The sequence below is a fragment of the Sinocyclocheilus grahami genome, unplaced genomic scaffold (genome assembly GCF_001515645.1).
Source record: "Sinocyclocheilus grahami isolate Dianchi unplaced genomic scaffold, SAMN03320097.WGS_v1.1 scaffold497.1, whole genome shotgun sequence".
Lineage (NCBI taxonomy): Eukaryota > Metazoa > Chordata > Actinopteri > Cypriniformes > Cyprinidae > Sinocyclocheilus > Sinocyclocheilus grahami.
This window is the reverse complement of record NW_015505676.1, coordinates 600,094-624,393: the sequence shown is the minus strand read 5'-3', so window position 1 is coordinate 624,393 and position 24,300 is coordinate 600,094. Positions and strand designations below refer to the sequence as shown.

Sequence of the window (24,300 nt, the reverse complement as noted above, 5' to 3'; positions counted from 1 at the left end):
TAAAGTGTTGCATGAGTGTGAGGGGGGATGGCAAAATTAAGGGGAAAAGTCACGTGAGAGAAGGTGTGTGATTGGGTGATTACCCTGTCAATGCAATAATGTCTGTCTATCATTTTCACAATTGGTCTGCAAATCGAAATGGGTCAAAATGGTGGAAATGAATAAAATAATAACCCTAAACTGGAAACTGTGAGGGAGATATTTTTAGCGAACAAGCAGCTCAGGTAAATTTAAGGTGCACCTATGTGCCAGTTATGCTTGCCTGTTAATAAAAATAAAGTGACTATTAATAATAGGTTAAAAAAAGATTTACAAAAATTAATATAAAAAAATATCAGATTTTATAAACACAGTCATGCCAGTAAAGTACTTTAAATTGAATTATACTGATCAAACTAGACTGTTATAATATTGTTTGCTTGATGATAGTTTAAAGAAAATGGGGTCCCATAAGCTTTCAACTAGGAAACAGCATAATTATTAAAAATAACAGGAAGGTGAATTTACTAAAAATCCCAAACACAGCAAAGGGACTATTCCTCTTCATTTTTCAGAAGACCACCACTTGCTACTGAGTTGTTCCAATGGTATCGTGCGCTGGAGTTGATCTAAAGAAACTTCTAAGGCATGCTGGGAATCTTCACAGGATCTAACCATGGGGTGGAACAGACTTCCCACTTCCACAACTAATTGCTGAGAGTGTTTGTCTACTCTCAAATGAAAGTTTTCTCGCTCCGTTCGCAGCCATACAAAGTGTTCTTCATCTGAACGCTCTTGTGAACAGACTAACAGTCTGTTTGTTTGTTGTATATCCGGAATAAAAATTTACCCCCAACCTCTTGACTGCATCCCATAAGCATCCCAAGAGGAAGAATGCCATAGAACTGTACCTTCCTCTCTGCATGTATATATGTGTGAGTGCGTGTGTGTGTTCAGGTTTCTAAATGATATCTTCTGCATGCTCAAATGCTCCTGAGCGGGTGGCGACACCCCCAGAGGAAGCTGACTGACAGCTTGGCAGTGATAGCAGGAGTGATTCAGGGAGCAGAGAAAGTGAGGGGGAGCAAATGGAAAGAGAGAAAGAATAAAATGATTCATATAGGCGAAAACTGTGTGGATTCGTACCTTACAATTGGACCTGAGTCTGAAGGTTTTGGAAGGAGTGAAGTCGTTTGTGATTCTATCATTGAATCTACAAACTCAATCAACAAAACATGATTTGCATGGTGCACTAATTTATTCCTTTTTTCCTTTGTGTTTCAGGAACCACACAGTTGAAATTACATTTTAAAGATTTTAAAGTAAATTAAATTATGATGTAAATGAGGTAGTTCATGCATCCTGGTGTATAGAAAACATCCCTAAAATGTGTTTTGAAAGATTCTATGTAGATCTTTGACTGCATATGGAAACTTCTAAAGGTTCCAAATTGTATGCGAGTTATAGAGCCCTTTTAAATTCGATAGAACTGTTTCTTCTAAGAGTGTTTAATATGGCGATTCGATGTAAAGAGTGTGCTGGATTTTACGTTCTCATTTACATTCTGCTGTTGGATAAAATTATGTTTTTGTGTTGTCCTCACATTTGTTTCAACAACGGTTTGATAAAAGTAAAATAGTAATTTACACTCTTAAAGATTCAATAATAATATTTTTATGAGAAATTGTAGTATTTGTTAAGATCATTGAGATGCAGTGGATTAATTTGTATTGTAAGTGCTACTAGACAGCGGTGTGTGCAGAATAAACGCCTGTAAACGCAGAAGCCATTAACACATTGAAACAAACAAAACAAAACACAATCTGTTGTTCAACTAATGGAGTTTTCAGAGAGGAGTAAGGAGAGCTGTTTTACTCTGATAAATGGCTCATGTGCAACGCTATACATCAACCCTAATTCTATAGAAGAAAATGTAGGCTAAATTAACATTCAGTGAGGATTTACTTTGTAAACTGATGAAATGAACCTGCCGCAATTACAAAAAGTAACTTGTGCTTCATTTGCCATGTGAATTCAGCTCAGTTAAATGCAAAAAAACAAGAACTGGATCAATATTTTTGACTTTGAGAGAGTCAGATAAGATTTCAAGTTTTACTTTTACCAGTTTTATCCAGTTTTGGATGTGAGGAAAGATAGAGGCAGGATTCAAGAGCATTCCAAACACAGTGATGTGCGTCAGTGGGTGGAAATAATGAATGCAACTCAACTCTGTCTTCACACAACTAAAGTTTTCTATTGAAAGGTAAAGTCTTAAAAAAGAGTGGTGCATCTTTCTGAACCCCTGTGTTTCACAATACTTCAAGTTCTCACTGTAACTCTGACTGTAATTTATGTGAAACTCTGAAACACATGACAAACATGTTTCATCTTTGTTATGCTGTTCTTATTGCCTCTTTTAGGTGCCAAAGAGGTGAATGCCAGCGGCAAGACCTTCACAGTGAAGAGTTCCCTGCAGCTCCAGGTGAACCGGCATGATGACGGTATGGCCTACACTTGTAGAGTGGACCACGTGGCCCTAACTGCCACCCATGAAGAGACAACACAGGTTTTAGAAGTCCACTGTGAGTACGACTCAAACCAACATCCCACAATGGTGAAAACTATATTGCTTACTATAAACCTAAATCTACAAATGTGAAACAGCTTGAAGTATTTTACTAAGTAATGAGTTGAGCTGTTTTTTAAGAAACTGATCAAAATGAAGCTAAAAGCTAGACGTAATTTTTGGTTTTATTGAGTTTTCAATGACTTATTAAAATTACTATGAAAAGTAATTTTGGCAACTTTTAATTCTGAAATATGGTGTTGTGATGCAAAGGTTATGCAATAATTACAGACAAAAATAATTTGCGCGTTAGAGTTTCTCTTTGAAGTGTTGACATTTAATCAATCTACTGAGATGCAGTGGAGTATTTGGGCCTGAGCAACACATCACATAATTTACCTTTTGATCTCCATCGAGTGTCATTCCTCCGCTTGGATGCTGCTGTCTGAAACAATAGTTCTTTGTTCATCTCTGTCTCTGTCATAGATGCTCCCTATGTAGAGATCAAACACTCCATACCAGCCACACTGGAGGGACAGTACCTCAAACTGGAATGTGTACCTCATGGAAACCCCTCGTAAGCATCCACAATTTATCAGCATCTCGCTGAATTATAATGTTTGCAAAGAGCTTTGGAAAGTTGCACCAAGGAGAAATTGCCCTGTGGGCAGGCCTGCGGCTAGCGGCTTATAACCACATGCTTGCATTAATGTGATGACTCATAAACGTGATTCTGTTGAAATTAAACAGCTATGAATATATAACCATAAATTCACACGGAAAACAACATTAAGAAGCTCTTAGCCATTGGTACAACTATAGCTAAAATAAGGCCAGTGTTTTCTAATATTCCCAAAGAAAAAGGCTGAGAAATCTTTGATAAACTTGGATAATCAAAATTGCTTAGTTTTAAGCCAAAATTAAAAACTTTAAAACTCTTTCAGTGAATTTTGCATTTTCAAAGCCTTTGCTGTAACTTTGTGATGTTGTCTTTCCATTGATATTAGAATTAAAGGGGTCATATCATAAGGAATCCAATTTTCCTTGATCGTTTGAGATTAAGGAAAGGCAATCTTTCGTGAAAAGTCTCCATTGTACTAGGAAAACACTGTAACTTTCAGAACTCCAACCCTTCAGAACTTTTCACTGTAAAAGTTTGTGGCCAGTTAAGCTGCAAAAATGGCTTACTCTGTATTTCCATAATATTCCAATATATTAATACATCTGAATTCATGCAAACATATTATCACTCATATCCATGTCAACAATGCCTGTTCGGGGTACATATACTCAGTCTACCCAGTCACAGTGATGTAATAATGATGAAGCAAAACCAAGGTTGCCAAACCTTGTGTTGTTACAGGCTGTTTGTAGCACCTACAGCTCTGCACATCCTTGTGCCAAATGCGCCAAAGATTGTTACTGAAGAATGGAATATTTAAAAACGAAATAAAGATAATAAAAATAAATAAATACAATCTAATTATTTTAAAAAGTATGTGATATGACCTTTTTAGGCGAGTGTCCCATCATTGAAAAGAAACTGAATTATGTTTTTAATTAGAAGCTAAAAATCAATTTTTCATCAGGCCAGACCCAGTACTCTGGACTAAAGACGGAGGAGAGCTGCCAGACCTGGAGCGGGTGATTGTTGAAGGAAGAGAGCTCACCTTCATGGCACTGAACAAAACAGACAATGGCACCTACCGCTGTGAAGCTACCAATCACCTTGGCACCAGCCATGCTGAATATAAGCTGGTTGTTAAAGGTGAGTGACAGACAGATAACATTAACATGTCTCTTAAAGCTAACACACTTCTTGCTGCTCTCTTGGAAAGCATCTGCGTCGCTAATTAAACCTAGGTTTCAACCCTGCTTATAACCGTCATGTTTTTTTAAAGCCATTGAAAGATGAAATGCCTTGAAATGATTGCTGGCCTGAAGAATCCAAAAGATCTAGTTTAAATGATTAATTCAGCCAAAAGGGGAAATTATGTCATCCTTTACTCACCCTCATGTTTTTACAAACGTGTATGACTTCATTTATTTTGTAAAGCACAAAAGAAAATATTTTCAGCAATGTCAGCTGTTTTTGTGTGTATTCTGAAAAAATCGATGAAAACCCAAACTTTCAAGCTTTATTTTGCACAGCATATTTGTTTAAGCCTTTCTATGAGCGAATTGACCAGTCTTTTGGTTTGATTTGAGAGTGAATAAAGTATTCAATTTCAATCCGTTCATCACACAAAGTAATCATACTGTATCAGTAGACTTCATACAAGTTATGGATTAATTTAATTTAATTCCTAATATTGGCAGAAGTTAGCATTCTTCTATATTGCACAGAAAAAAGAACATCATATGCACTTATAAATAAATGATGACAGAATTTTAACAGCCTGAAATATTCCTTTAATTTAGTGACAATTTTCCAAAGGCATATGATCAACTCTTCATCATAAATCCTGCACAAACAATGTGTACATATGCAGCAACCCACTTTTCTGTCCTTCTCCGACTTGGTTTAAGAGAATGAGTTTCACCCACTTAGCATAACAGCAAAGCATGATGGGTCTCGATACACCCTGAGGTTCAGAGGCTACACTGCATCCACATCTGCCATCACTTTCATCAGAGGCAGCTGTGCGGATACGCTCACAGGCTAAGAATGGATATGACTGTGGGCATCGAGCGGAAGAGTCTCTCCAGCCCCCCTGCTTCTTGTGCCTCTGCCTTCTTGACACTAAACCCCTCCAGGCTGGAAAACTCTTCCTCCACCTCTCAGTTCGAGAAGTTTCTTTTCTCTCACTTTCTCCTTCTATCTCGGCTTTTGTATCCTCCCACAGGGCGTCTTAAGAAGATTTAATTAGCCGTTATGGTGCAGTGTAGGGGTCCAGCCAGTGGCTCATTGAAATGTCAGGACACTATAACAACAAGGAGAACCAAAGCTCTTAATGATGTTGATACTATAAAACTGACACCTTCTCTGTAGGAATAAAAAGCTAATTGGGTGTCACAAATATAAAGCACCATGTCTGAATTCATTACTGTCTTTTTAAATGGCAAAACATAATGCTGTCCTTCCAACAGTGATTAGCGCAAAACCTGGAGCAGTATAATGGTCACTGTCCTTCATCAGATCACCTTGTATTGTTCCAATTGAAAACGCAATATTATCTGTTCAATATGCAGCCGATCACTTTATATTCTAGGCAGAGGGCTGCCATGTCAGTGGGGTACTTGAGTGAGAAGTATAGTCAATATTATTATTCAAATCTCACCCTTAATTAAAATTGGGCCATGACATTTAAATAAGATATTAGTATTAGATATTAGCCAATAGTATCTAGACTGTTTGAACAGGTTTGAACACTTTAATAAATCTCTGAATCCCCAAACGCAAATCAAAGGCAAAATCTCATGATCTTGTCTAGTTCTAGTTCCATAAGCTGCACTTTAAAATGAGAACAATTTCTGTTAAACTTTTATGTTTTTAAAAGTTTCCCAAACACCTTCGCTGTCTATCATTGGTTGGTCACACCGATAACACACTCACTCTATTGGTTGAGTTAGTGTTGCTGTGCTGAGCTGGCTGGATGATCAAACAAAAACAGCAATGTTGTGATAGCTATAGTTGTGAAACTGTACTTTTTGGAGAAATCAGCCAATGAATGGCTTATTTGTATTCTCTGCATAGTAATCTTGTATATATATATATATATATATATATATAAATGTTAACATCCACAACATTACTCAAACACTTCCACCATACAGAGAAATGCTTACAACCCTGCCACCTGCAAAGAAATTATCATTATAATAGTAAAATCTTGTGCAAAATGACTTGCTCTTTAGAAAATTATCAACTGCTTTCACACAGGATTTTATTATTAGAACAATAATGACAATAAAGGTCTTGGCACATTTTTCTGGTTGGTTGAAGTGTTTCTTCATATCCCTGGGCAGGAATCTTCTGTTATGTGCTAAATAACTTTCAAAAAATAAATATTTTATTCATTCAATACTAAATGCATTATGAATAATGTACTTTGGAAACCCAAAATATATCCCATTTGATCCTTTTTTTTAAAAACTCCCAAGGCTCTAGGCATCAGTAGTGGTGTTTGATAAGACAAACACTATGACTATTGCTGTTACTCAGAGCATTTGTTGAAATTCATAACCCTAGGAATATCAACAAACCCTTTTTAATACTAAAAGTATTAAACTATGCCAATGCAGTATGTGTAATTCATCCTGCATTGTTTGTGCTAAAAATGTGAATGATACATGAAATTATATGGTTTGCTATTACTTTTCAACATGATTGGACAATAAAACCGCTTGAAACAAAGTCAATAAGGAAACCCCTAACACACTAAAAAATACTCAAAATACCTTAGTAACCGCCTAGCAATGCCCAAGTTTAGCATGGTCAGGAACCACTCACATTTTCATTCCTCAGAGGATTTAAACATCTAGCCGCAAACTGCTGTCTGTCTAATTTCTAGTTAGCCAGAGTTGGTAGCTGCTGTGCAATTTTGAGCTATCAGTTGGATTACTCTGCTTGTCTGCTTGAGTCCATTAGTACGAAGCCAGACTGGTGATTTAGCTTATCAACTTGAGCCCAACTCTCCTCTCGTGTCCTTATCATTGAGCTAAACATGCTTTATGCATGCAAAGCGGCTGCCAGCATTAAGCTGATTGTGGAACCAGAATCACGTTCAAGAGGCTTGAATGATACCTGCTGTTTTTAAAAGCATAAATCACTCAATTTAAACTGCACCTTGAAATTGTATGAAATTAAAATAGATTGGTATGAACTTTGCTTTTGCGTAAGAACATTTTAGCTTGGCCCCATCTACACAATGAAACAACATTCAGGGATGGATCCTGACTCCATTCGACAAATATGTTAATGCTTTTTCATTATCAGCATAAATTTATGTAATATTTAAAATATAACATAAACAATTTATTATACAATATAACAATGTGTAGCAGTTGGCATTTGAGCTGTCTGTGCAGTATTTATTAATATTTTGAACAGTTTTGATCTGGTCTGTCACCCTACCCTAATTAATTTTACCCATCTAGTAAGGGTTAACCATTACAAGTGTAAAACTAAATACTATAAAAAAGCATGATAATGGCATGTTAACTGGGCATACGTCTTTTGACCTCCTGTCAAAGAAAACACCAAATGATTAGCTCAATTATATTTTTAAAGATGCACTGACATTGAGCTCTGAACTGCCCTGATATAAAAATATACGATCAGGAACAAAAGGCTTGTTAATGGTGATTGTTCACATGTTCTCCAGCATGTCGGCTGTGCAGACCGCTTTTGATAGTTCATCAAATATTGATGCTTTTCTCCCTGTATGCGGCTTGCTTTTTCCTACCATTTTGTGAACAAAACTGTCACTTTGCTACCGTCGTGAATGGTTTGATATATTATACACACACCAAACCCATTATCCATAAACATCATAAAGAAAAGCATACATTTCTGGAATGTCAGCTGTACTGTACATGTCGTTTATTTTAATAATTTATTCATGTGTGCATTGTTAAATTAAACCCATTCAGTTTTAATTTGCATTCTGTCAGCATGACAACTATTGTGTTGCATTTGTTCGATTGTTATAGGAATGTTTTCTTCCCCTTGTCATTATTGTTTTGTCTTTTATCCGTCCTTTTTTTGTTTACATGTTTGTTGTCATTGTTGTTTGTCACGTACAACAGATGCCCCCACCACATCGTCACCATCCACAACTTCCCCTGCACCCACCCTCCCAGACACTACAGGTCCCTTAGACTCCAAGCATCTCAATTCTGCTGTCACCGGTAACAGAGGTACTGTACAACCCCACTGCCCTTCCTCTTTTTCCACCTGGTCTCCCTCACACATCCCTATACCTCTCTTTCTTTTCCCCAAGCCAGTTTACTCTGACTGAAGTCTGCAGCTCCAAGGACATCTGGAGTGTTTTTGTACTCAACAGTCACTCTGCACCTTTGTGTGTCCTCGTTAAGTTCCTATCTCTTCCTTCCATCATCAATTTGTTCTAACCATGATTTCTAGCATCTCAGATGTGACAATTTGAGCCCTTTGTGTGTCATTAAACCCATCTTATTAAAGGTATGAATCAACAAAAAATTTAAATTTTAATTGTTTACTCAGACTTTTGTCATTTCAAACCAGCATGCTATTATTTTCTTTCCATTAGAAAACAAAAACAATTTTCACTCAAAAATTGATATGAAGTTCCTTAACGTAAGTTAGGGAGGAGTGAGCCCATCTAATCTTTCAATCAACAGCCAGAGTATATAAGCAGCTGCTTACCTCTCTCCAGTCTCAGCTGTTCCAGCATCCCTCCACCTCCCCAAAACTCCACCTTCATCTTAGGTACCTTGCCCTTCGTAATCATCCTATATCAAGTCCCTGGGGGTATATCAGAGCTCGAGTTGAAGCTGCTTCATCGAGCCCCTCATCAGTGGACAGCAAGCCAAATAAGTTTACACACAATTCCCTTAAGATTATATGGGCAAATTAACTCGTTAAACTAAGTTTCACAAATAATTACAAAGAAATGGCATGTACTGTGAAATTTTGAAGTAGAAACACTAAAACAGTATTTCCTTGTAAAACGTACTCTAATGATCTTTGTTTTACAACCTCAAAAAAATCGCTTTTTACATAATTTCCCTTCCGCTGAAGCTATGACTCAAACCAATTGTGCATCCAAGGCAGTTTTCACTTGCATGCCATATATCATAACATCAGACAGCATATGGGTTTGGGACAACTTTTGGGGGTCAGTACATGGCAATCTGTATTAGATTCAACTTGGTTAACCTTAACTATATTCTCTCCTGGAGTTTGTGCATCTTTAGAGGGTCTGAACAACAGTCCCCATCGGTTAAGTGCCTTGACGCCAAGCCTGTAGGCATACCTGTACCATGTGACATAAGCGTTCTTTAGACCCTTGCAGTGAACGTCCAGTCTCAGGGGTATCAGGGTCTGTTTTGTTTCTTGTTTATGAATGTTTCAGCTAAATATAGACAGTGTGATTTATAAGGTGTATCAAAAAAAATTTCACACTCCCCATGGACTCTCCATAAGGTCGTTTGAATGTCTACCTAGTTCCGTGTGACCTGTGAGGGGTGCAGCCCTGTTGGTGCAACTTTAAGGGAAGTTTGTACACGAAAACAGAAAGGCTGTGCTTGTGTTGTATCATTGTTTCTCACGGTTCCATTCTTCAAAGTGGCTTACTTGGTTAAATTTGAGGATAACTTGGACTAAACATGGGATTTTGTTGTCTTTGATACAAGATTAAAGTTTATCCGGCATCAGTATGTTCCTGTTCCTCAAGATATCCCAGTTTTATGCCACGTTATGCTGAAATTATCCTTTAAAACCAGAATGGAATCAGCAACTTGTGAAGAAATACCGCACATATTCCCTCCGTCGAAAAGGATTTCTCTCCAAGCTTGTAATGCTGAACGTCTGTGGTGTTAACAGATCTTATTTCTCTAAATGCATTAGCAGCTCATTCTCCTGCCCACGATCAATGGGAGCATACCAGTGGCGAATTTCTGGCCTCATCGTTCTGCCAGGCTTAATGGGAATAATAACTCTTCCTCAAAGGAACACGGGGCCCAGACAATGCCATCAGTGCCTCTCCCGTCCCTGTTAAATCTGCCAAATGTGTTTTTATGGCTTGCAAATTAGCTGTAACCTTATGAAGCTGAAAGGTTGAATAAAGTACCGGGGATGCTGAGAATTTAAAATATTTACAGCTCACTTTTCATAATCAGCATGAAAGCGCACTGCCGTAGACCCCGGTGCCGTTATTGTCCCACGGAGACACTTTTACAGGGATAATGATTGGTCATGCCTTTTGTCTTTAGACAGGGAGAGGAAAGTGCAGAAATTTATCTGTTTTAGGGAGGGTCTGGGTCTGGGTTCATTAGCCAAGGCCAGAAATGAAAGAGAGGACAACAAAGCGCAGCAGTTTTGCTAAATTATTACAAAACTTTTTTAACTTGTCCAGCGTCTGCCAAGAATTACCCGGCTTAATTGGATTTAACTCCAGGACATAAACAGAGAAAGGGCTATCGTGGAAGTACTGAAGATTTTGAAGCTTTGAAATATGTTGGCTTGAAAAAAAAAAACATTTAGAATTATGTCCTATTATTTCCGCTGTAGGTCACTGTGGATTCCTCCAAGACCCTTTGTCAAAAAGACTCGTTATACATGGCGGGAGACTACTAGCCTCCTGCAAGGAGTCTCACAGTGCGGAGTGGAACATATGTTTCTTGAAGCGTTGACCAGAAACCCAGCAATTACTCAACATGGCCACACCACAGGAGCGTAATAGGCAGACGTGCGCCTGTCAGTTGTGGCCTGGATACGGCCTTGTTCATGGGCTGTAATCCCAGTAAGAAGCAAACAAAGGAGCAATCCTCAGAGAGTCATTTGCAAGTTCCAACACTTTGTTCCTGTTCTGCAAGCAGTATGTGCAGCCCTGGAAAGCTTTGTTCATCCAATTAGTGCTAGAGCCACGTTTTGAGTTTCTTGAGTTATTTCTTCAAGTCACATGACTGCTTGTAGCTGTGAATGTGTGAATCACAAGGCAATTCTGCATGATTAAAATGACGAAGTAGCCGTGATGATTTTGTATAAAAAACATTTGTAAAAATGATGCTACAACCTTAAACCGAAAACATTTATTTAAGAAAATTAGGAAAAAACCTTTCAAATGAATTTCATATGGTTCCTTAATGCATTTGACATTTGTTACTCATGTGAAAGAGATAGAAAGGATTGTGTTCTTTCTGTTTAGCAAAGTGCAAAGAGTACACAAGCATGTCGTTTTAGGATTGAAACAAAGTGATGGAGGGAATTTTTTTTCCTAACAACAAAAAGAATAAGAACAAGAAAAATAGCAAATATACCCAACTTTTAAATGTGTGAGTACAATATACAATTGCTGTTTGGCTACATTTTGTCTGAAATGCGAATAATTGTTTTGCCAGTTAACCGGAAATATATGCTCATGTTTAATATTTCCTGCATACTTAGTACACACAGTGAAAAACATTTTGTGATAGGTCAGTTATGTGTGATGTCAAAGCGTAAAAGCAGTAAGCACAACTAGGGGTTTAGGAATGATGTGAAATGGACTCATTCTAACTTATTATAAATCTTATAAGCTTGGCTTATGAATATTAATTAGGTGACTTTAATATTTGTCCTGTTTGTCCTTGCTAAATAGCAGGTAAGTGACCATTAGCCATAGTAAATGACCGTTTATAGAGGTTTCTGCTTGGTCTAAAAGTCTTCAAAATTGCTGCAATTTTCTTTCTTGGCACAGCAGCAAAGCTCTTAAAATATAATTATTATCTCCCCAAAAAGTGGAATTTAAGATATCTAAAAAATATATAATATTTGCAGTGCCCCTGGGCACAGTCCATCTCTGAGATTTTTACAGACATTACTTATCCTGTATGAATTAACACTAAATATTACAGACAGTTGCTTTAGAGACATATATCCAGAAAACGAATCCCGAATAGGGTTTTAGAAGCACCGAAGGAGAATTTCATCTTGGAAATCATTCATCCTGCTGCTTATTCTCAATAGGATAAAAATGATTTTGAACTTCATATCAATGAACATCTCAGAATTATTGATTTGAACTCCAAGAAAGGTGTGCTCCAGAATGAAAAAGCATTTCCTCGGAGGGGCTGCCAGAGGACACCAGCAGAAGCCGGCTCTGTTTAAATGGATAAGTCAAAGTTTCAGCTGCCGTGTCCCTGGAGGGTCAGTTAAATATTGAGAAAGGAGTCCTGAGCGCCCTCCTCTCTCTCCTTTCTGAAAATGACACAACACAGGAGGAATTAAAATGTAATGCAAAGGTCTTTTTCCTCGATCACGCAACGCGGTTATTGATGATCTGTCACATTAAGTCATGTCGAGGGAAGACTTATGGTAACAATTTAAAATATAACAGGAAAGGAAAAAAGAAAAATCCTTAAACTCTACCACCGAATATGAATTACAAATAAGACTCTCTTCATTCATTTTGTTTCCGTGGAAAGGAGACACTTTAAGTAATCCTCTGGAAGCCCTGAGCTGCTTTGATTTGCTGAAATGAACACTCGCCATTTCCCATTCACTGCAGATCAAGTTTGAAGCACGATGGCCTAATTATGAATGTTACAGTGTAAAGTCTCCAAATCATTCAATGACTTGCCTTCTCGTGCCTCTCAGTGGAGAACACCTGTATTTGTTTTCTTTTTTCTCCCTATTTGGGTTCAATCATCCTGTCTCTCTCCAGACACACTTTTTAACCACAATTAGAAGCCGTAATTAGTTTTGAAAATCTAATTAAACTGTGCTGACCAACTCGGCGGCCTGTCTTTGCCCTCGTTTGGCATTAGATCAACTCTCCAGAGCATCCGGTATGTAAATCAGCCCTCTAAAGACTCACAGGTCATTTTTAGAGGTTGCTGTGCTGGGCAAAGGGATGTGAAAGACAGACAAGGAGCATTTAGCTATTTTCTCTTTTCTGCATTGATGGAATGGTTGATTTGGATGTTTAATGTTTATTTCCTAGATTGAGCCCTCATGAGGGCCACACAGCTCGAATATAACAGCCTCTTTTTCTTCCTGGTAACAGTTTTCCATTAGACGCAATTGTCAAATGTTCTTTCTCAGCAGAAAATGGGGAATAATTGACTTAATAAACAGTGCATTAAGCCATTATTTATCTTTATTTATATATTTACAGAGTCCTAGAGACATCTAATATTATTTAATTGGCTGGCTTTTACTGCTGCAATGTGTCATGAAGAGAAGTGAGCCTGCACATGCAGAAAGAGAACAGGAACTATAAGATCTTCAAGTCTGACTGAGGCAGAATATTCATATGGCTTCCTAGAAAGAAATGACACTGTAGTGCCCATTAACTGTGAAATCAGCCAAAGCTATGCTTTTAGATTGTTCAAGAGACTGTAAAATACTCATAAAATAATTGTAGGATGTTTTATTAACCTGTTTCTGCAGGCTTGCGGATCCTAAGAAGGTCTATAATACCTAGAGAAAGCCATCCGTTAGAATTCCCATTCATCTCAATGGCAGTTTCTCAGCTGGTGTAGCTTTTTAAATAATCATCAGTGGAGAAAAATGCTTTTTGTCCACAAAACCCATCCACATTATCAAATGGAGTATAGCACGTTTACCCTAATATAAGTCAACATTAATCTTCTGTTTCTGACAGAACATCCACACGGAAGAGAATAAATTGTTGCTATTTTTGTTTTCTTTGCTCACAAAAAGTATTCTCATAGCTTCATGAAATTACAGTTGAAACACTGATGTCACATGGACTATTTTAACCATGTCCTAACTACCTTTCTGGGCCTTGAACGTGATAGTTGCATTGCTGTCTATGCAGGGTCAGAAAGCTCTTGGATTTCAACAAAAATATCTTACTTTGTGTTATGAAGATGAACGAAAGTCTTATGGGTTTGGAACGACACGAGGGTGAGTAATTAATGACAGAATTTTCGTTTTTGGGTGAACTATACCTTTAATATAAACTTTTATATGTATTTGAAAGTGAAGTGTGCAATTTCTGTGCAAATGGAGTCACCAAATGGAAGTGAAAAAGGGTTAAAGTTACTCTGTCTGATATTCCCGCTTAAAAGTCACACCACTGGTTACAATGTACCTAGAAATGGCTTATTTATAGTCATCGCTGCATGTTACGTTAAACAGGAGAAAATTATTTTTACACTTACATTTAAAATTTGCAAATAAAAATCTCTAAAATATTAAAATATGAGCAAAATAAACCTTATTCTGAGGCATACATTTTTAAATCCTTTTAAATGTTTTTTTTAAAAACCCTTTTAAATGTGGAGGTTTGCAGATGTTCTCAGACACAGAGGACTAATGTTGATGTATCTTATGGTAAACAGCTCAATATCCAGCAGAGTTTCTAATCAAGTCTAATGAGCTCACACTTAAACTCATAATTTGGTTAATAACACTATCTTTCCATTCCACTGCATTTTACAATTTATGCGTAATTTGGTTTGCTTCTGGTTGATTGTGGTGGAACATTTGAATCCAAGAGTTAGAGCAAATCCTGCGTACAGCAATGAAATCATAAATGTCATTGAATAGCTTGTGCTGGGTTTTCATATTAGGTGATTTATTGGGAGATTTCCATTGAATTTGCCTTCCGCATAGAGGGCAGTGTTTTGATATGTTACAATTCTTTCGGTAGGCCAACCGTCTTTCTGCACCTTTCAATTTGGAAGCACATCAGCAGTCGCCCTGTAAATGTTAATTTCCAGTGTTCGATTGTACCATGAAGGTGAAGCTTTCCAGTTCAGCACTTTCTCTGTCACTGTCCTTCAATAGCTCACCGATGTAAAGATCACCGAAGCGTTGACGTTTGCTTTTCTACATTCACTTTACACTCAGCCCACGCTCACCGTCTCCCTTTAAGGCATTTATACAAATATCGCAGAGATTACCGTAAAAATAATCTCCCAGACAGCATGTGCCAGTCTCCCAAATTAGCATGTGGAGTTAATGGTAGCGCTCACCTTGAAATGTCATCCCGACAAGAGCACAACATGGCCGCCCCTGCTGCTCCTGCCCCCCGAGGCCTGTTCATGACCCCTGCCATGTGGATTTGTTAAAAGACTGCTTCCTGCATGTTTCTCCTCTGAAACCGTTTCCTTTAAGAATTAATGTGACCGCAAGGGTTCGTGTGCGCTGGGTGCTAGTGCTGTTTTCAATGTTGTTTAGCCGCTGCTGGATTGAAAACCTCTTCTCAGATGCGCCGCTGGCGAGTTTATATCCCACACCATCAGAGCGGTGCGGTTTCACTGTCGTTAATTTGTTACATTTGCCAGAGCCACACAATGCAGGGGTCAGGGGAAGAAATTCTGAATATTAAAATAGGAATGTGCGTGCGCGGTGCTTCAATATTAGATCATAAGGGAAGGACTGTCGCAGGCCTTATTAAAAGATAATGTGTGCTGGGGGAGAGGAAACATATCACTTCTCTGCTGGTGGATCCCACTATGTTAAGCCCATTGTGTGTCTAAGGACAAATGCTCTGATGAGTTAAGCCTGCATGTGGTGCACAAGGACAGAAAATGAGAAGCTAAGAAAGAGAAATAGTAAGCCAAGTGCAGAGTGCAAATTGCAAGGGGTTTGGGGAAGAAGTTAAAGCTTGAGCTCAACCTAGAGAAAGTCAAAATGAAAGATCGTAAAGTACATATCCAAATAGTTTTCATTGTATATATTTATATGAGGAACGTTTCCTCAGATGTTCGACACTAGAGGATTTTGAACACTACATAAAAATTGCTTTTTAAAAATATTTTTTTTAATGATTAAGTAGCATGATTATTGTAGAGTTTTCTTAAAATTAGAGTTTTTGATTTGTGGCATTTTCTTAAAATTAGATGATGGTTAAAATTGGTCTTCAAGTTTTCCTGCCTTTTTATACTATTATATAAATATTACAAGTGGTTATGACACTGGGATACCGCAAGACAATACAGGTTGCATAAGACAAACCTTAAAAGTTTATACCCTGAAAATTAAAAAAGTAAACCGACCCTGGTAGACTTTGATCACACACACACACTTGCATTTGTGGTTTACGCGGACTCTCCATAGGCATAATGGTTTTTATACTGTACAAACTGTATTTTATATCTCCATACACCAACCCTACCCCTAACAGAAAACTACTGGCAATTTTTTAATTTCATAAGACACCGTTCTGTATGTTTTTTAAGTCTTTTTTTTTACGGGGACACAGGAACTGTCCTCATAAATTTTTGTTATGTTGTAGTACCCATGTCATTATACACATTTGAGTCCTCATAAACTTGCACAATTGGTGGCTGACTAAATACTTTTTTTCCCCACTGTATACCAGCACACACACACACACATATAGTGTATATATATTAATTACGTTGCATGATTATTCAGGAAAAAATGTGGTTTTCTTAACATTAGACTGTTTAATTTGTGACATTTCCCCCTTTTCCATTATTTATCACTTCTTTGAAAGAATATATATAGACAATACGAGTTGCATAACCACAGACTTCAAAAAGTTGAAAATGACTTTTAAAAAGTATTTAAAAATCCTATAAAAGTTGACCCACCCCCTCTGAAAGTCATTGTATAATTCACACACTGGGAAAGTGTGAGATCTGGAGCTGCATGCTACACTTGTTTTGCTTTGTCTAATGGAATGAACTATGTAACTCCTTCTCTCTAACTGTAGAAATTATCCTTAATATAGTTAGAGATTACCAGGCCTCTCACAGTGTCAATGGAGTCGCCCTATAGGACGACACTCAGCACGGCAACCCCACTGTGTGTTGATAAAAATAGAGTGAGGACAGAGAAGGGCTAATTATCACAACACTGAGGGATGTACTTGAGATTCACAGTCTAATGTTCAGGGACAAAAGTGTGTGAACACAGTACTGATATTTAGAATAGCAGTGCCAAGAATTTGTTTTGTTACTTTTCCTAGTTAAACATCACTGAGAACTAGAGTTCAGTGTGAAAACTCTGGTTGAAGAGGCATAAAGGTGAGGCTGTTTTGATAGCTGAACTAAAGTCACACACACACACACACCTGTAGTGGCGATACTTTTTGGGACTTAAGTTTGATTTATTGATGTCATAAAATTGTAGAGAGTTTAATACCATAGCTTTTCACCATTGGAAATTCAGAAACATGCGCCTGTCGGATACGAGTAGCCACTCCACATTTCATATTTCAGCAAGCCGCTAAAAGGGTGATAGAGATCTGCACATATTTAGTTTTTTTATTGTGATTGATTGTCACAGGGAAGTCAGATGCAGCTTGTAGGTTTGTATACTCCTCCTGTAAACACAACAAAGAGAAGAAATGCTATTATTGAGAGAGAGCGAAAAAAACAGCCAGTCTATGAGATGTCAATCAGAGGGATATGGAGCCGGTGCGCCCAGCCGATGTCGATCTGAGGTGGGATTCTCCATTACCGAAATGAGAGCTGATGGACTGTTTGAATGCCTCTCTGGCCCTGAGTTTATCCCGGCTTTGTGTGGCTGATACAGTAATTGCAGGCAGTGGTTAGGAAGCTCCCGCAGCACAAAGCACAGCCCGGATTAAACGCACACGCTGTGGCAGATGCAACGCATGCTGTCAATTATAATATACCACTCCAAATGGCACTAAGCAGGGACATAATAAAGAACCACAGCTCAGAGAGAGAAAGGAGATGAACCCATCTTATAAATGAATAATACTCTTGGAGGTTCAGGAGCATTGTCTGGTCGGGGATGAAATGAAGTAGCCCACAATTTGAACAGCAGGTCTTGTCTTCTGTAACCAAGAGCTTTATTCTACTCTGTAAACTCTTAAAAATAAAGTTTCTGTTTTTGGTATCTATAGGGGCTTTCGCACCACATAATTCTAGGAACTGGGTTCTAAGAACTAACCAGCATGGTAAGTTTCGTGATAACGGAGATGGAATGTAAATGCACAATTTACGTGATTGAAAGAGCATGAAAATCTGACTAAATCTCCTATGACAGCTTGCAGTGTTACATATAACAGGTAAATGCCGTTATCAGAGTAAATGTTTTTTACTCATGATTTCAAAAAAATGCAGGGTAACCGGTGTTTTCGTATGCGTTTGGCCAATCAGCGTACACTTACACTCTTAAAAATAAAGGTGCTTCACGATGCCATAGAAGAACCTTTTTGTCTAAACGGTTCCATAAAGAACCTTTAACATCAGAAGAACCTTTCTGTTTCACAAATGGTTCTTCGTGGTGAAAGAAGGTTCTTCAGATTATAAAAAGGTAAGAAAGAGATGGTTCTTTAAAGAACCTTTGACTGAATGGTTCTTTGTGGAACCAAAAATGGTTCTTCTATGGCATCGCTTGAAGAACCTTTTGAAGCGCCTTTATTTTTAAGAGTGTACATCACTGGTAGTTCCTATAGAACGGTTTTAGACCCTACTCTAAAGTAGGCGCTCATTTAGTTCCCCCAAATGGAGTTTCTAAAACTAAATACGTTCCTAGCTCCTGCGGCACAAACATGCCAAAAAGCGTGTTCTTCCACCAATAGTTCTAAGAACTATGAAAAGGTTCCTCTGGCGCAAAAGCCCCTTATGGTTCCATGAAGCACTTTCAACATCCAAACCTTTGCATTCCAAATAGTGGAAAAAGTTTCTTTAGGTTTTTTATATCGTTACACTGAAAAATTATTCTTTTAAAAACTGTTCATTGAAAATAATAGTTATTCTATGGCATTGAAAAAATGCCATTTTGACTGTATGGTCAAAAAAGTACAGTATATGGATACCCAAATACCTCACCAATATGTATATGCATGTTGAGCATTACATCTCAAAACTATTGGCTTTAATAGGAAGTTGACCTTCCTCTGCAGCTTCTGTAAAGACGGTCCTCTAGGAAATTTGTGACCCTTCTCAAACAACTTTTGACCATGTAGTGTATGTTTGTTAGTCACGAGCAGCTGACGACACAGTGTTTATTGTGGCCCATGTCTTCCTCTTTACTTTCATTCTAGGCATGCATAGATCCCTGTCAGACCACCATATGGCTCGACCTGTCAGTTCAGACAGACTTTAAACTCCTTGACCAGGAGAGGGCTAAAGCTTTAGTCCAAAATATTTGTTGTCAACCTTCTGATGTTTCGGAAGGGAAAAAAAAAGTATGATGAAATGAGAAAGGTCACCAACTATGTTTCCTCCTCCTCTTTCTCTCTCTTACAGATCCTAATGCCCTGCCAGGCCCGCCAGACCATGCTCTGATTGGTGGAATTGTCGCTGTTGTCGTCTTTGCAACTTTGTGCTTGATTATTGTATTGGGACGCTACCTGGCACGGCATAAAGGTACGATTTTTCTTACATTTCTGTAAAATGTAGACACAGTAATACTCAAAAATACATCATCAAAACAAAAGAAGGTTTTGTAAAATGAATGAAAAATAGGTGCAAAAAAAAATACTGCGACATTTTGAAGTTGTATAATATTTTTTAATGAAAACAAAAGATATTTATTAAAATTTTAATAAAATAAATAAAATGTAAAACATTTTATATACATTATTAGTATTAAATATTACAATTATATTCTCTGGTATATTAGAATATCAGCATATTAGAATGATTTCTGAATAATCATGTGACACTGAAGACTAGCATAATTGCTGCTGAAAATTCAGCTTTACCATAACAGGAATAAATTACATTTTAAAATATAGAAAACAGTTCTTTTAAGTGTAATAATATTTCACAATATCACTGTTTTACTGTAATTTGATCAAATAAATGCAGTCTTGGTGAGCATAAGATACTTCTTTCAGAGACATTACAAAATCATAATTATTGCAGATTTTTGACAGGTAGTGCATAAAAATTATTTGCATTTTCACAAGTGGTCAACAGATTTTTGGACTTAGTAATTCTCTTACATAGAATTGCCATTTTGAAGTTTCCAGCACTTTATTAGTTCCCTTTATTTTTTTTTTTACCAGAGTCCACATAAATAGGTATTGTAAAGTTGCAGTGACATTAAAAATATCTTCAAATCAAGACCTTGTGTGTGTTTTTCAGGCACGTATTTGACAAACGAGGCCAAAGGAGCGGATGACGCCCCAGATGCAGACACAGCCATCATCAATGCTGACGGCAACCACGCACACGCAGAGGAAAAGAAAGAGTATTTCATTTAGACTGCAAGTGGCACTGCGCTCCTCTCTCTCTCTCTCTCTCTCTCTCTCTCTCTCTCTCTCTCTCCTCTCGCTCTCTCCCCCACGCAGCGTGGGCACTTCTTCAGATAGCCGCGGGATCCTGTGTTTTTCAGGCACGTATTTGACAAACGAGGCCAAAGGAGCGGATGACGCCCCAGATGCAGACACAGCCATCATCAATGCTGACGGCAACCACGCACACGCAGAGGAAAAGAAAGAGTATTTCATTTATACTGTGTGTGGCGGTGCGCTCCTCTCTCTCTCTCTCTCTCTCTCTCTCTCTCTCTCTCTCTCTCTCCTCTCGTTCCTTCCCCTGCACCGTGTAGGAACTTCTTCAGACAGCAGCGGAAGCTTCTTCTCACCCTTCTATGCTGTTCAGTTTGTTGTTTTCATTTCAGTTTGGATTTCTTTAGCTTTTTTCGATAACAGCTCACCTCCTACTTTTTACGAGCATCTTATTTGCTGAAGATGTCACCTTTTGTAATCATTAAATAGCTGTAAAACACCCCAAAGTGGTAAAAAAAAGTCAAAATCTCCAAATATGTAAAAAAAGAAAATAATCTGCAGCCATTTTTCAGTAAGGACTCGCCCTTCATCCTCTCACAGTGCCTAAATATACAAATGTCCTCTGAGTTTCAGTCAATGCCTTCATGTTTGTCAGGCCTCTGATTGGTTGCTTGCTTTTTATCTTCAGCGTTATGATTTTTTTAAATGTTTTGTGCTGGGTTTTTGGTTGTGATTCATGCTGAATCCATTTATTGTGATGTTTCTCCCCCAAAAAACGATGTACAGTAGTAAACATATACTCAGACTTGGAGGGAGGGAGGTTCCCTTTTTATTCTACAGATTTTTAGGTGTTAATAATGTTATCAGTAGCGAAGCTCCATTTTCCAAATTACCATTACATGATGTGAAACCGACAGCTCACACTATGGCTAAAATCAGTATTTTGTACTTGAACTGTAGATATTGGTACGTAAATGAATAGCTTCACAGAAGGTCTCAGTGTGTTCCACCGAAAATCACCTTGTATTTTTAAATTAGTTGAAACTGTTAGGTTTACCAACTCTGATCACCAAATAAACCATAGCAGGCTAGTGAATTAGCAACCAGGCAAAGAAAGAAAGAACAAGCCCAGTTGTGTGTTTGTGTAGTATATGATGCTGCTTGGTTCTGCAGCAGTCTGTCTATTCCTGCACTGATCGGCCCCCATACACAGCATTTTCATAACAACAGATCCACAAATATATATTATCCTTTCAGCTGTTTACACAACCGTTGTGCCGAACACAAGAAATCTCACAACACACAGAAAGTGATATTTAACAAAAACAAGTAGTGTGCAACTATTTCAGTGCTCCTAAACCTGCACATCACTGGTCAGATATATATACAGTTCATTAAAGATCCCAAAAACGTTTTATGCTAACCTAAACACTATAATAACGTTGAGAGAACGTTGCCCATGTGTAGCACTCATTTTACAGCGTGAGGTTTAGGCCAATCAAAACATAAGCACAAATGACTCGCATCAACTCATGAATCAGTCTAATACAGCAATTGTGAAGTAAAAATAACTAACTTTCATTACCCAAACTGGACATCAGTACGCTTTACGCTCACTGAAGTCACAGGTTATGTTAATGTTTGGAAGTGTTTTTGAAATTACGGTATCTTTTTTCTATTCTTTTGTTGATTTCTATGATGAATAGACAACCTTGCTAAGGCTGTATAATATATCTGCTAAATGTGGTAACTAGTGAAAATTGTTGTTAGACTTTGGGATCCCTAATTCCATCAAGTTTGTATATTAGCTGATCTAAATATTGGTGGGGACAAATCGTTCATTTTTTTTTCCATCTTATTTGTCAATAAAAGATTCTCAACAACTTCATAAACTTTGCTTTAGCTCAAGGCGTGTATATACTGTACAAGTATCCCATTTTGGTAAAACATTTTTGAAGGAATGTTTTTGTTCGACTCGCAATGTAAATTATTTAATTTTGCTTAATTGAAAACCAATTGACAGCATTTGTGACAGCAGTGGAATAATTAATGAAACAGCAACGCTATGTGTTTGTTGAATGGGAGACTTTTAAATCACCTTCACCTGATGTTCGTTTCCTGTAAATGATGACGATTAGTGTTCAAACTTGCTTTCGCAGTCCGTCTCCGTTCTCACATATCAAAGCTTATAAAACCCACAGATGGTCAAGCTTTACATTTTATCATTTTAATGCACCACAATAACACATATCACTTCCATATACAATGTTACTCAAATGTAATTGTCTCGTCACATGTATCCCTAATATGTGTGAATATATTAATGGCTAGGAATATGGTATCCTTTGACAGAGTCACTGGGCTGTGTGTTATCAGTCAGATTACATACTTCTGAAGGCCAAACCATTTATCAGTGCACACAAAAAAAAACTATTTAAGCCTTATGAAATTAAACATAACCACTCACATGCTACTCAAGCCACAATTACCTTTAATTTATTTCTCTTTTCCTTCTACTTCCTCTCTTGTTATGTGGATTGGCTGAAAGCCGTCTGTCTGGCATAATAACTGCTAACAATGTTTGGTACTTGTCTGTCTGATTGTGACACTGACCTAATGCTGCCTTTGTGGTCAGTAAATCACATGCTATTATCAAGAAAATATATCCACTTGCTCAGATTTTGACCAGTTACAGGACATACTCAACGTTTCTAAGAACAAATAAATCAGCTTCTTTTATCACCATAATTGCCTTTTTGTTTGTAGTGGGAGCTTTGTGTTGTTTTGTTTCAGCGACGACTGGTCACCCAATGCCTGGTTGTTTCTTTTCCTTCAAACTCGCCTTTATAAATTGCATGTTATATTGTCACCTCGCATTCACGTTTTTAATGCACCAACGCATTTCCAGTTTGATGTTTTTTGTTCAGCTAGTGACTGCAGTGGAATTTACAAAACATGCTAACAGCAAGCTTGTACTGAAATCAGTTATGGTGTGTTAATTTGAATTGGTCACTTATGAGATTCCATTAGAGCAATGATGTTCCCTGTGTAGGCATCTCACTAGGTTTTGGAACAGAGCTTAGGTTTTTGTCAGAAACATTTTTTAGAGCCTGCAAGAGACAATTCATCTACAACTGCTGTTTCACTATGTTGTGGATACAGACATGATTTGGGGAAAAAAAGTTCCATATGTTTAAATAAAATGCACCTGGGTTATTTCTCCTCCTCCTATAAAAATATAGACTACACCAATTAGGCAGATGTTGGCAGAATAATGAAAGCCTCCCTAAAATGCACCATTTATGATCACAGTGAAATGTGAAAAAGTAGAAAGCATTCACTCTGATCAACTTTCATTTACTGAAAAGGTTTAGAGTTCAAAATATTTCATACACTGAAATAAAATAATTTGTGTATTAAGAACATCTAGCAAAGAGTCTTTTTAACAAACTGGCCAGAACAGAAACTGTAACACTGTTAATCAAAATTTTTAATTTATGTCACCCGGTTGCATTATTGTAATGCGCTGCATTTTTTTGCATCTCAGGTATGAAGCGTTTTTCTTTCTATTTTAACACATACAGGTATCATACCAATTTATTTATATTTGCTCAATCATGCTGCGTTTTAAACATCCTTATAATCACACTAATATCTCAGTGTTTATTTAATGCTCATGCCAGTGTGTGTATATATGCTTGTTTCCAATCCATATCACACAAGCTGTATATTGTTTAAACACAGCTGCATAATAAAGCAAAGCTCTCCAGTTGCTGTAACGATCCGTTGTGAAATTTAGACCAGAAAAAGATGCACTCTAATTTAGCTTGTAAATGAGTTACACTAAGAGGGCAGTTGTCATAGTAAAGACACGCTACAAGTAGGTCAAGATCAAATAGTTTGAAGGAAACGCAGTTT

The 24,300-nt window shown here is 37.5% G+C and overlaps 1 protein-coding gene across 1 annotated transcript in view; it reads left to right on the top strand.

Annotated features, from left to right (window-relative positions):
• Positions 1-23,220, top strand: part of cadm2a (cell adhesion molecule 2a) — a 78,845-nt gene extending 55,625 nt beyond the window's left edge. The window contains exons 4-10 of the mRNA XM_016236814.1: positions 2,400-2,561; positions 3,032-3,122; positions 4,135-4,313; positions 8,297-8,407; positions 19,397-19,516; positions 20,240-20,406; positions 20,675-23,220. Coding sequence (XP_016092300.1) covers positions 2,400-2,561; positions 3,032-3,122; positions 4,135-4,313; positions 8,297-8,407; positions 19,397-19,516; positions 20,240-20,358 — 782 coding nt within the window. The 3' untranslated portion in view covers positions 20,359-20,406; positions 20,675-23,220. The remainder of the gene's footprint in view (positions 1-2,399; positions 2,562-3,031; positions 3,123-4,134; positions 4,314-8,296; positions 8,408-19,396; positions 19,517-20,239; positions 20,407-20,674) is intronic.
• Positions 23,221-24,300: the final 1,080 nt, after the last annotated feature.